Source organism: Peromyscus leucopus, chromosome 4 (genome assembly GCF_004664715.2).
Source record: "Peromyscus leucopus breed LL Stock chromosome 4, UCI_PerLeu_2.1, whole genome shotgun sequence".
Classification (NCBI taxonomy): Eukaryota; Metazoa; Chordata; class Mammalia; order Rodentia; family Cricetidae; genus Peromyscus; species Peromyscus leucopus.
Genome location: NC_051066.1, coordinates 34012694 through 34024589, shown reverse-complemented (window position 1 = coordinate 34024589; position 11896 = coordinate 34012694). Strand labels below are relative to the sequence as shown.

The window sequence follows — 11896 nt, the reverse complement described above, 5'->3', positions numbered from 1 at the left end:
ATTAGCCAGCACCAAGTCTGAGTCATGTGAGCAAAGTACCCAGGAAGAGGTTTCTCCAGGTCAGCTCAAAACTTGAGTCTCAAGCTAATATCTTTGCTACTACAATGATATGGGCCTCTTATACACATCTCCTAGGTAGCTGGCAGAATCATCTATCTAAGCTGCTTCTGATTTTGTAATCTAGAGAAACTGTCACATTAAAAACATTTTCTTTTTTTTTGCTAATCAAGATTGCAAAGTTTAGGATGCTTTGTCTTTCATCAATAGATAAATATTATACATGTGAAGCAAAGGATAAATTTTGTATCATACTTTTTAGATGAAAGATTATCATTCAATGGATCTAATTTTAGACTACCAGCTAGATCCAAAATGTTTACATGAGTTTCTTACATCAGAATCCTATTGGAGCCCACTCATAATTTTAAGCTTAGTCTCTGAGTGCATTGATTCTTTATCAATTTTAATCATTCTGGAATTTTCCAAGCCATTTAAGGAAACTCTGAAATCATAGTAGAAATCTCTTCTTTTTTACAAGGTCTGGTTAATTTTATTCTAACATCCTTACTCTTGCTTCTGTTTTTCCATTACTTCTGTATCCCAGTTCTGCAAAAATTTTAGGAATTTAAGCCTTCAGTTTTCCAATAAAGTAATTTTTGTAAATGATATTATTTAAAGGGTACTATCTAATGGTTTTTCTTACATAAAACCTGCCCTCCCTGGATCTGTTTACAGCAACATATTTTGTCCCCACCCCACATAGCTTATAATCTAGCTGATTATAGTCCTATAATCAAGCTAGTTTGTCTTATACTTCTAATAGGCCCCTGCTTGGAATGGTCTTTGCCTCTTGCCCTCCATTTCTTCAGTACTTGTGGCTACAAAGCCATCCATCCATACTCTTTAATTGCTGAATGTAGGTTTGTTCTGCAAGGGAATGTACAGTCTGCAAGAGGTGATTGAGTCGATGATTCCAAACAAAATCACAAGGTATAACTTCCATAAATATATATTCCATAGTGAAATACTTAGACAATTAAATCTTTAGCACAATCGCTGTTAAATGCCAGTAAAAATGTGCATCACTTAGAGAACTCAGTGATATGCAGACATCTGGACTCCCTCAATGGAAATTCTTAGTTTATTTAATTTGGAAGCCAGAGAATAAATTTTGTTTATTATAAATACTGGAAAAACATTAATGACCTGGTAAAAGTTAGTAGCTATTGTTTGGATTAGTAAAGTCATAGTAAAAATCTTTTTCATTAAATTTTATATATGCACTATCTAGTGTGAATCTCAGCAACAAAAAAAATATAATGAACATTAAAGTTATACTGACTATACAGTTGCCAGATGGAAACAGATCATAAAGGAAAAGATAGTACTTAAAACAAAAAGTGATATTTTATAATAATTAAATGTCTAATCCATCAGGAACATTAAAAACAGTTATAGACATGTGCCCATGATAACAGAAAACTTAAATAAAAAATAATACAAAGGGCTGGCTAGATGGCTCAGCAGTTATGCACATTGGCTGTTTTTTGAGAGCAAGGGTTCACTTTTCAGCACACATATCATGACTCACAACCATCTGTAACTCCTGTTCCAGGGGATTTGATATCCTCTTCTGGCCTCCTAGTAAATAATTTATGAACAGGTAAATACATGGAGTTCTGCCTTACTATCTCGAGTCCCTATCTTTGTTTTTAAGTTTTAGGGACTTTGTGGTCATTAAGTCAACTCTTACTACTGTATGTTTTATGTTTTAAGTGAACTTTATGCTTTCTTTCCTTTTCTTTCTTTATTTTTCTTTTTTTTTTTACAGAACATTTTTTATTTTTCACTAAGACTTTCCCAGAGGACATAACTAAGCTTGTCACCATCCCTAACCCCACAAAGGGTTAGTGCACTCACTGCTGTAAAGTAGATACAAACAGTTTCCAGGACTGAAACCAACCTTAACTGGCAAAGAACACTTTCACTCTGAATTATCATAAAAATGTTTAAGTAAAAAAAGAAAGGAAAGGAGCAAAGGGGCAATGGTGGTTTCAGAATGAAAAGATCATTCACTATCATGTCATACATTCAATCTTGGCTCTAGTAACAAAATGGAAACAGGATTACTATCATACAAAATGTTCACTACAGCACACTTTATGCACCTGTTCCAAGCCCACCCTCAGCCCCCAATGCTTCCAACTCAACTACTTCCCAGCCTGTTGGGCCTGTCGACAAAGGAGCATGTAGATCTTCTCTTTGATCCAGTCTTTGTTATAAGGCTGGTACGTCTGTGTATCAGCTCGGTAAACAAGACAGCTGAGATCTGCCAGATCATCGATAAAGTCAAACAACTGACTGATATCGTATGTGATGGAGGGGCTGTTGGGATTCATTCTCTTCAGATGTTGTTCATACATTTTACAAACACCTTCCATGCACTCATTCACAGACTTGTAGTCAGCGTAAGTCCTGCCTTCTGGTCTCTTGGTAGGCTGTACCAACAAAATGGTGTGAGACATGGCGCCAAACGCTTTGCTGCAGCCGCTGCTAACACAGCTGCCGCCGCCGCTTTCTTCCCTTTTCAATTTAACTATTTTGGAACAATTTGAAGTTCAGGACAGGTCTATATTGTTCCTTGTCTCCCCCCTTCAAGTCTCCCCTTCCTCAGCCAAAGAAGCTGCACTCACAATTGCAGGTTCCATTCTTAGTGTCTTTTGTATCCCCAGGACATAACTATATTGTGAACTTAGCTCACCACAGCTGTATGTAGTCAAGTTAAATTCTCATGAGCTGCTTGCATGGGGCATCGGGGACCTTGGCCTGATCTCTTTTCTTCTTATTATCCATCTCCCTTCCTGCTTCCTAGACACAGGGCTTCCATCCTTTCAGTTTTTCTACATTTGCTGCTACTTCTCAGTATTTTTGTTGCTTCTTCTGTGTTCACACTAATTTTCTGTCTTCTTATTTCTTTCATGGTCTTCTCAATTCAATTTGTTTTTCAGCTGTTGTATCTAAAACCTTGGAATCATCATTGGACCCTCTTTCTTTTCACACTCACTGTCTAAGCCATGAATCAGATCTTTTTAGTCTATATGCAATATATAGCTAGAATTTATTCATTTCTATCGCCCGAATTCTAGGATTCTGAAGTAATTATGTTATACTTATATTACTTCTGTAGCCTGCTAAATTACACCTTTAATAGGGCATAGAGAATGGGAATATGAGGGATTCAGATGGCTGAGTTGGGGGAGGGATGGAGAGGGAGAACAATGAAAGAAATATCATGATAGAGGGAGCCATAATGGGGTTAGGGAGAAACCTGGTGCGAGGGGAATTCCCAGGAACCCACAAGGATGACCCCACCTAAAACTCCTAGCAATATCGGAGAGGGCTCCTCAACTGGCCTTCTCCTATAATCAGATTGGTGACTACCCAAATTGTCATCATAGAACCTTCATTCAGCAACTGATGGAAGTAGATGCAGAGATCCACAGCTAAGCACCAGGCCGAGCTCGTGGAGTCCAGTTGAAGAGAGGGAGGAGGGATTATATGAGCAAAGGGAATCAAGATCATGATGGGGAAAACCACAGAGACAGCTGACTTGAGCTAGGTGGAGCTCACTGACTCTGGACTGACAGTTGGGGAACCTGCATGGGACCAAACTAGGCCCTGTGAATGTGGGTGACAGTTGTATTGCTTGATCTGTTTGTGGGGCCCCTTCCCTTGTAGCTGAAAAGTTTTCTTCAGTCCCACCCAGCCCCTGCAGTTCCATGGCACGCTTATAAAATAATCACTCAGAAGCTTATATTAATTATAACTGTTATGCCATTAGCTCAGGCTTCCTACTGACTAGCTCTTACACTTAAACTCAGCCCATTTCTGTTAATCTATGTGTCTCCATGTGTTCTGTCGTTTTAACTGTGTGCCATTACATGCTGCTCCCTGGACAGCAGCTGGCATCTCCCTTTCAGCCTTCCAGCCTTCCCACAATTCTCCTTATTTGCTTATCCCTCCTATACTTACTGCCCAGCTACTGGCCAATCAGCATTTTATTTATCAACCATACAGTGCATCACATTCACAGCATACAGAGCGACACCCAGAGCAGCCCCTGACAGAGGGACCAGGATTTATCCCTGGTGCATGAACTGGCTTTTTGGAGCCCATTCCCTATGGAGGGATACCTTGCTCAGCCTTGATGAAGAGGGGAGGGGCTTGGTCCTGTCAACTTAGTATGCCAGACTTTGTTGACTCCCCAAAGGAGGCCTTACCCTCTCTGAGGAGTGGATGGTGGGGCAGGGCGGGGGAAGAAGGGGAGGGAGGAGGACTGTGGTTGGTATGTATAATGAAACATCCTTTCTTTACCCTTCTGTCCCTGTGAACTCCTACTGAGTGCCATAAAATTAGCTGCCAATGATACATAACTTTACTCCCCAACTGTAGAGGACTTTCAAAATGTTTACCATCTAGGCCCCTCCCCTTTCAGCTGCCCATCACAGTTAAGTAATCATTGTGAGAGAAGCCCCTTTATTATTATTAGCTGTGGGGAAATGCAGAGTTTGAAGCTCTCTGGGCCTTCTACTAACTTCAAGGAGCCTTTGTGACACCTGCTGATTGACAGTGGCTTCTGCAAGCTCCCTCAGTTTCCTTTTTCAGGCTCTGGGATTTCTTCCTCCTCTTCTCCTTTTCAGGCTTACCACCTTTTCCTTTTCTCATCCTGTTATTTTTCCTCTGTGATCTTTCTTGAACTTTATGCATGGCCGATATAATTCTACTACTGAGGCACACATAAGCTTTTAAATTTAAAAAAAATTGAATTTTTAATTTTTTGAGACTTTCACACATGAGTATATTATTTACATTCTTTCCATACCTCCCTTTCCCCCTCTTAATCTTCCTGTCTCCCCACACTCTATTCCATCTCAAATCAGTGACTTCTTTAATTGTGAGCTTTACACACACACACACACACACACACACACACACACACACATACACACCCCTCCTACTGAATTCATTTAGTGTTGCTCAAAATTTTCTCTGGAGATAGGTTCTCACTAGATTGTCTAGGTTTAAGTCATCTTTTTCTCTATATGCAGACAGGTCTCAGACTTATTCTAACTGCTTCTGCCTCCCAAGTAGTTGATTACAGACATGTTCCACCATACTTGTGTGTTTCAGGGATTTCTGGATCTGCAATAAAAGGGTATTGTAACACCTTACACACATCACATACAAGTATGGCTTTGGAGAGTTTCCTGCACATCGTCTCTGGAAGTCTAAGGGGCTATTGAGGTAGAAGGCACATATCTTATTGTACTCAGTAGATAGCAAATAGAGAATGTATTCCATTCTGGAATAAGGAGCTTGAACTGTTAGGTACCTAGTATGAAGAGGTAGTATCAATTTACTTGCTTCTTATTTTAAAATATAATTCAAAAAGTTAAAATATAATTACATTACTTTCTTCTTTCTTACTCCTCCCATGTGCCTCCATTCCATCTCAAAATTTAGACTCTTTTTCTTTAATTATTATTGTCACATATATACATATATGTATGCATAAATATATAAATACAACCTGCTAAGTCTGTTTAGTGTTGCTTATATGCATATGATCTCAGGACTGACAGGCAGTATTATTTTTTGTAGAACTGGTATAGTACAAGATGAATCTGTAGGTGGATATACACTTTCCATGGTTTTGTGCAAGGCAGGTTGCACATCTTTTGCCAACTTTGTCAGTGATACACTTCTGGGCAGTGGTGGTGCACACCTTTAATCCCAGCACTTGGGAGGCAGAGCCAGGTGGATCTCTGTGAGTTCGAGGCCAGCCTGGGCTACCAAGTGAGTTCCAGGAAATGCGCAAAGCTACACAGAGAAACCCTGTCTCGACAAACAAAAAACAAACAAACAAACAAAAAAATCTTTTCAAGAGTTTGTTTCTGTTGCTGTGATTATTTTCAGTACTTCCTGCATCACCATTTCCAGTGTCACTGGGGTTAGTATCAATGTGGCAATGACTTGAGACAGTGTTGATTTCAGTCCATTCATTCCTCTTGTTCTTTCTTCACTTACCCCAAATTTCCAGGTACTACTAATCTCTTTTCTATTTCCACAATTTGTTTCAATTTTAGAAAAATGGAATAATATAATACACATCATTTTTATTTTTGTTTCTTTGCCCACTATATTTATTTTGAGATTCATCCACTGATTGTGTACATCAGGTATCCATTTTTATTGCTGTATGCATTATATGAATACACTGATGGTCATTTTGTTTTGTTTTCGTTGATAAACATTTGAGTAGTGATGATAAATAAAGCTGCCAGGATCATTATTATGTTAGTCTCTACATGACTATAAGCTTCCATGTCTTCTGGGTAATTCTAAGCAGCAGAAAGGCAAGATCATGTGGAAGGAAATTATTTTAACCTTTGAGTAACTGATAAGCTATTTTTCTAAGTGTTTGCACTATTTACATACCTATTAATGACATATAAGAGGCCATTGTATTCACATTCTTATGAACGCTAATATGGCCAATGTTTAGTCTTGCTGATTCTAATGTATCATGTTTTAAATTGCATTTTCCTAGTGACTCATAATGTTCAACTTTGTATTATATGTTTATTGTTTGCAGTGCTACCTACTTTTGTTAAGTATCTGTAAATTCTTGGCCATGTTTTCATTGGGTTGTTTTCTTATTGTTGAATTTATAAAGTTTCTAAAAACAGCATAATATAATATTAAAGTAATATAATTTGAAAATACTTTCTCTCTGTAACTTACCTTTTCGTTATTTTAACAATACCTCTTTAAAATCAAAAGTATTAACTCTGGATTAATAATATTTATGGATTTTTCTTTTCATTATCATTTCAGTATATGATGTTGTAGCTAAGAATTATTTTCTATACTCAAAGTTATAAAGAAATAGTTTTCCTTCATTTTTTCTTTCATTTCATAATTGAAACGATCAAACTAAGGGTTTATATTTAAATCCTTTTAGAGTTAAAATTTGAAAAATATTTTTATTAATTCTTTAAGGATTTCACAGAAGGTACTTTTTTAAGCTTCTCTCCCAACTCCTTCCAGATTCACCTCCAACCCTTACCCATCCAATATTCCCATCCCCCATGATAAGTTCCATTTGTGTTTCCCAAATACTCTGTAGTATGAGCCTTGTCCTGGATCATGGTCCACATACCAGGCATCACACCTTTAAAGTAAACTGATGCGGGGCTGGAGAGATGGCTCAGAGGTTAAGAGCACTGACTGCTCATCCAGAGGTCCTGAGTTCACTTCCCAGCACCCACATGGTGGATCACAACCATCTGTAATGAGATCTCAAACCCTCTTCTATATACACAATAAATAAATAAATAAATAATTCTTTTTTTAAAAAAAATAAAGTAAACTGATGCTCCTACTCAGAGCAGCTATCAAATGGCAATAGTTCCTCAACTATTTCATGTCTGCCTCTCCAATGCATGCTGGGATTTATCTGACTAGAGCTTTTGTAAGTCTTGTGCATGCACTCACAGCAGATGTGAGTTCATATGTGCAACAGAAGCCTTTAGAGCAAATCAATTCTGTTTCCATATAGTCACCCACCATCTTTCTCTTACAATCTTTCTGCTAGAGTCAAAGTTTTTAATATTTTTAGACTATTTTTAGAGTACTTTGGGGCTGACAGAAAAACTGAGTAGAGGAGATAGATTACAAATCATTTCCTTGACCTCACATGTTCACAGTATCCTCCATAGTAACACTTGCACTACTGTGGTACACTATTACAACTGAGGAATTGGCACTCACTGGTGCATCAATACTTCTTGGTTCATGTTTTCCATTAGGGTGCACTGGTGAAGATGTGCATTCTGTAAGTATGGACAAGTTTCTAGTGATGCATGTTATCCTACCTTACAGAAATAGTTGCACTGTACAAATATGACCGATGTTCTGCCTACAAATCTTTCCCTCCCCATAAATCCTGAAGATACTGATATTGTAACTGCTCACATGCCATATATGATATGAAGCTGGAATCATAAACTATGTGGCTTTTTTTTTTTTGGTTTTACAGACAGGGTTTCTCTGTACAGTTTTGGTGCCTGTCTTGGATCTTGCTCTTTAGACCAGGCTGGCCTTGAACTCACAAAGATCCACCTAGCTCTGCCTCCCGAGTGCTGTGATAAAAGGCATGTGCCACCACCGCCTGGCCTACTATGTGGCTTTTTAAGATGAACTCTTTTCACTTAGTAATACTCACTTGAGTTTCCACCACTCCCTTTAAAAGATATTTAAAAACATTTTATTTAAATGAGTGACAACTCATTTTATTTAAATTTTTGAACAATCTACTTGTGTTTGAATAGTTTATACAGTCACCCATTGAAGACCATCTTAATTGCTTCCAAAGCTTGGCAATTCTGAATTAAATATGGTGTTTATTATATCATATTATAGAATGTGAATAAATATCAGAGTTTTGTCATTAAGTTTTTGTCAGATGGTCTTTCTGCATCTATTTATATGATATTGTGATTAAGAAAAATCAGTGTTTCTGTGATGAATCACACTGGTTTATTTTACATACTTAAGGGTCCTTTGTATACCTAGGATAAATCCAATTTAGTCTTGGTTTATAACTCTTCCATTTTAGTGTTGGATTCAATTTTTGCATATTTCACTAAGGATTTTTTCTCTTGCATCTATATTTATTAGAGATTTTGAATCTGTAGCTTTCTTTTCTTCTAATGCTTTGATTTGTACATTAGGGTAAACCTGGATTTGAATGGAGAAGTATTCCCAGATTTTTATGTCCTCAGAAACAGAGAATAGAGATTTTCTTCCTTATATGTGTTATAGGATTCACTTGTGAATGCATCTCTTTCTAAAGATTGTGGAGGAAAGATCACTAACTATTGAATCAACTTCTTGGGTATAAATTCATATTCTTGCCTAAGAATATTTTTTATTATTCCAGTTCTATTTTTTCTTTTAGTTCTATTTTTTTTGAGACAGGATTTCTCTGTGTAGTCCTGGCTGCCCTGGAACTCACTCTGTAGACCAGATTGGCCTCGAACTCACAGAGATTCACTTGCCTTTGCCTCCTAAGTGCTGGGGTTAAAGGCATGTGCCACCACTGCCTGGCCCAGCTTTAATTTTTTGAAGAGACATTTCTCTACCACTAAACTACATTTTTATCTTTATCAAAAATTAGTTGTGTGCATTCTCATTTCTTTTCTTTTATATCTGACTCTTCTGACTCCTGGTTGCCACACAGCATATATTGCATATGCATTACCTTCTTATGGAACATTTCATACAACTTTATCACATCTCTCTTATTTTTCAGAATGCCAGATCCTTTATGTCAAAAATCATACTGTGATCATTTAGTATATTTGGCCAAATAAAGAAATAATGGGTTTTGGGGGATTTTTGATCACACTGTAAATTCCGAGATTGCATTTGGGTTAATTAAATAAAATTAACCTTGGATTAGGAGGCTGCAACAGCCTCCTAATCATAGAGTGTCAGAGGGCATCCAGGAGAGATAAAGAGACACAGGAAGTAGTAGAGTGGGGTTTGGAGTGGCACAGCCCTTTCTGGTTTGGCGTAGTGGAAGCACAGGTCTTCTGTGGACACCAGCAAGGAGAAAGGTTTAGCTAGTTGTTACTCAGTCTCTCTGAGCTAGTAGAATTTTCACTCCAGCCTTTGAATCTCAAGTCTTATCCATAAATTGAAAGACAGATTTAGTCAAAGCTAACTTTAGCTGCAGTGACAGGGCTGATGTCTACAGCAGCAGAATTCCCACCAGGCTGTGGCCTCAGCACTAGCTAGAGAAGCAGGTTGGTAACTGCAGAGCTGCAATTGCTGGCTGGTATGTGTGATTAAGGCACAGCCACGATGCCCAAGTTAAAACACAAGCGGACAAAATGGAAAACTCAAGTGAGTAGGTTTTTAGCTTCTATTAAATTGAAGAGGCAACAGAATTGTCTGACTTTTGAAATTATGAGAAGGCAAACAGATTTGATAAGACATATAGAGGATATTTATAGAGAAATAGAGGAAAACATTCTTGGGACTTTTTTTTTTTTAAAATCATTTCAAACAATGTAAAAGGAACAGTGGGGACATCTACTTCTGTTTTCCCATGTTGAGGATCAAACATAGGTTCTTTTACATGCTAGCAAGAACTCTACCACAGTGACACATCTGCAGCCCCAATGACTTCTGCATACTTTGATGTCAGTCTCCGGGAAAGCCAGTCACCGATTCCTGTCTAGAGTAAGCACATGGGGTGAGATTTCCTCTTCAAGGTCTTTGGGAAATGAAACTGAAGAGGCTCACAGTCTCTTCTGATTCTCTGGGCTTCAAACACACTGTGCTATCTTGACATCTGGCTGAGGTATGAGTCCTTTGATAACACTACATGGTCTCCCAATTGACCTTTGGCTGCCGACTTCTCTACTCTCCTTGGTTCCAGACTGTCTGCTTGGCCTGACCCTTTCCTTAATTCCTGACCTTTCTTTGACTCTTAGGAGCCATGACCCGAACTCTAGCCAGAAGACAGAAGCCTTTAGAGCAAATCAATTCTCAAGGGGAGAATGTATATTAATGTAAGTACACATGCCAGGCTCAAACCTTGTGAAGCACTCAAGGAGAAGTGACGAAAAGAATAAAAGGAGGTGGAATATACAGATAAGATAGAGGAGCGCACAGGAGAATAAATATTTTTCTGAAAGGGACATTAATCAACTGAATAAAACTGCACAAATGTCATAGAGGACAGTCAGATTGCTTGCACAAACAGGAAGCCAGTGGTAACTAAGTGAACCCTGCAATTTTCTTTTTTCCTTCCTTCCTTCCTTCCTTCCTTCCTTCCTTCCTTCCTTCCTTCCTTCCTTCCTTCCTCCCTTCCTTTCTCTTTTCCTGGACAATTTAGGTACATGTTTGAATATGCTTCTTTATGCCACTTAACAAATGAACACATATTTCTGTTTGTGTAAAAGTAAGAATTTCCAAGTTGAGATTTGGCTTGATCCTTACTGGAGGTAAGAAGGAGTGGGCAATGGAGGGTATGGTGATGGAGGGGTCTGTAGAAGGGGAAGGATTTATGATTTTATGTCATTTTCTTTGTCTTCTTTCCCTCTTATAACAATTCTAAAGAGCATTCATGGTAGGGTATGGTTTGGCAGAGAGGGTATCTGCTCTGGGAAAGGCAATTATTTTTGTGTTTGCAGTGAAGAAAAATATATATCTTATTCACTTATCTCAGTCTCTGATTTATTGCTCTTAAAGGCAAGAAGCATTTGGAGCTTTGCTGTGTTCTACTTCATTCAAAGAACAGCTAGTTCAGAGAGCTGGACAGCATAGTTGGGCTCACACAGTCCTTTTAAAAGATTAAAGCTGAGCTTAAGAAATGAGCTGTGTACTGCCTGATGTATGTGTTGAGAACGGAACTCAAGCACCTGCACTCATGTGTATATTACCTCCTACCTCTATACACATAATTAAAAATAATAAAAAATTACTTAAAAAGAGGCAAATGGAGCTGGCAGTTAGATGTGATCAAGCATATCACAAGAATAAAGGTAGTTTTGTATCTCTGCAGCATTCAGGGCTTAGAAGAGTTATTTCAAAAGTAAATGTATGTATAGAACACAAACACTTAAAATATATATTCATTTGTAGTATGTATAAAATCTACATGTCACTTATTGCTTCCATCTTACAAAAATAATATTCCTCGACAAGGAAAGGAGATGAGTTATTTAAACCCAGTAATATCCAGGCTTGTATGTCTTAGTTTTTGTAATCTAAAATATTTTTGACCAAAAAAATTCAAGACTTGGTTTGTATATTGCTCTGT

At 37.9% G+C, this 11896-nt stretch overlaps 1 protein-coding gene across 1 annotated transcript; it reads right to left on the bottom strand.

Moving 5' to 3' along the window:
- Nucleotides 1-2195: 2195 nt before the first annotated feature.
- On the bottom strand, nt 2196-2539 carry LOC114704293 (enhancer of rudimentary homolog). Its single transcript, XM_037204378.1, has one exon. It carries the CDS (start codon nt 2523-2525, stop codon nt 2211-2213), a length of 315 nt encoding a protein of 104 aa, XP_037060273.1. The 5' UTR covers nt 2526-2539; the 3' UTR covers nt 2196-2210.
- Between the last annotated feature and the right edge of the window lie 9357 nt (nt 2540-11896).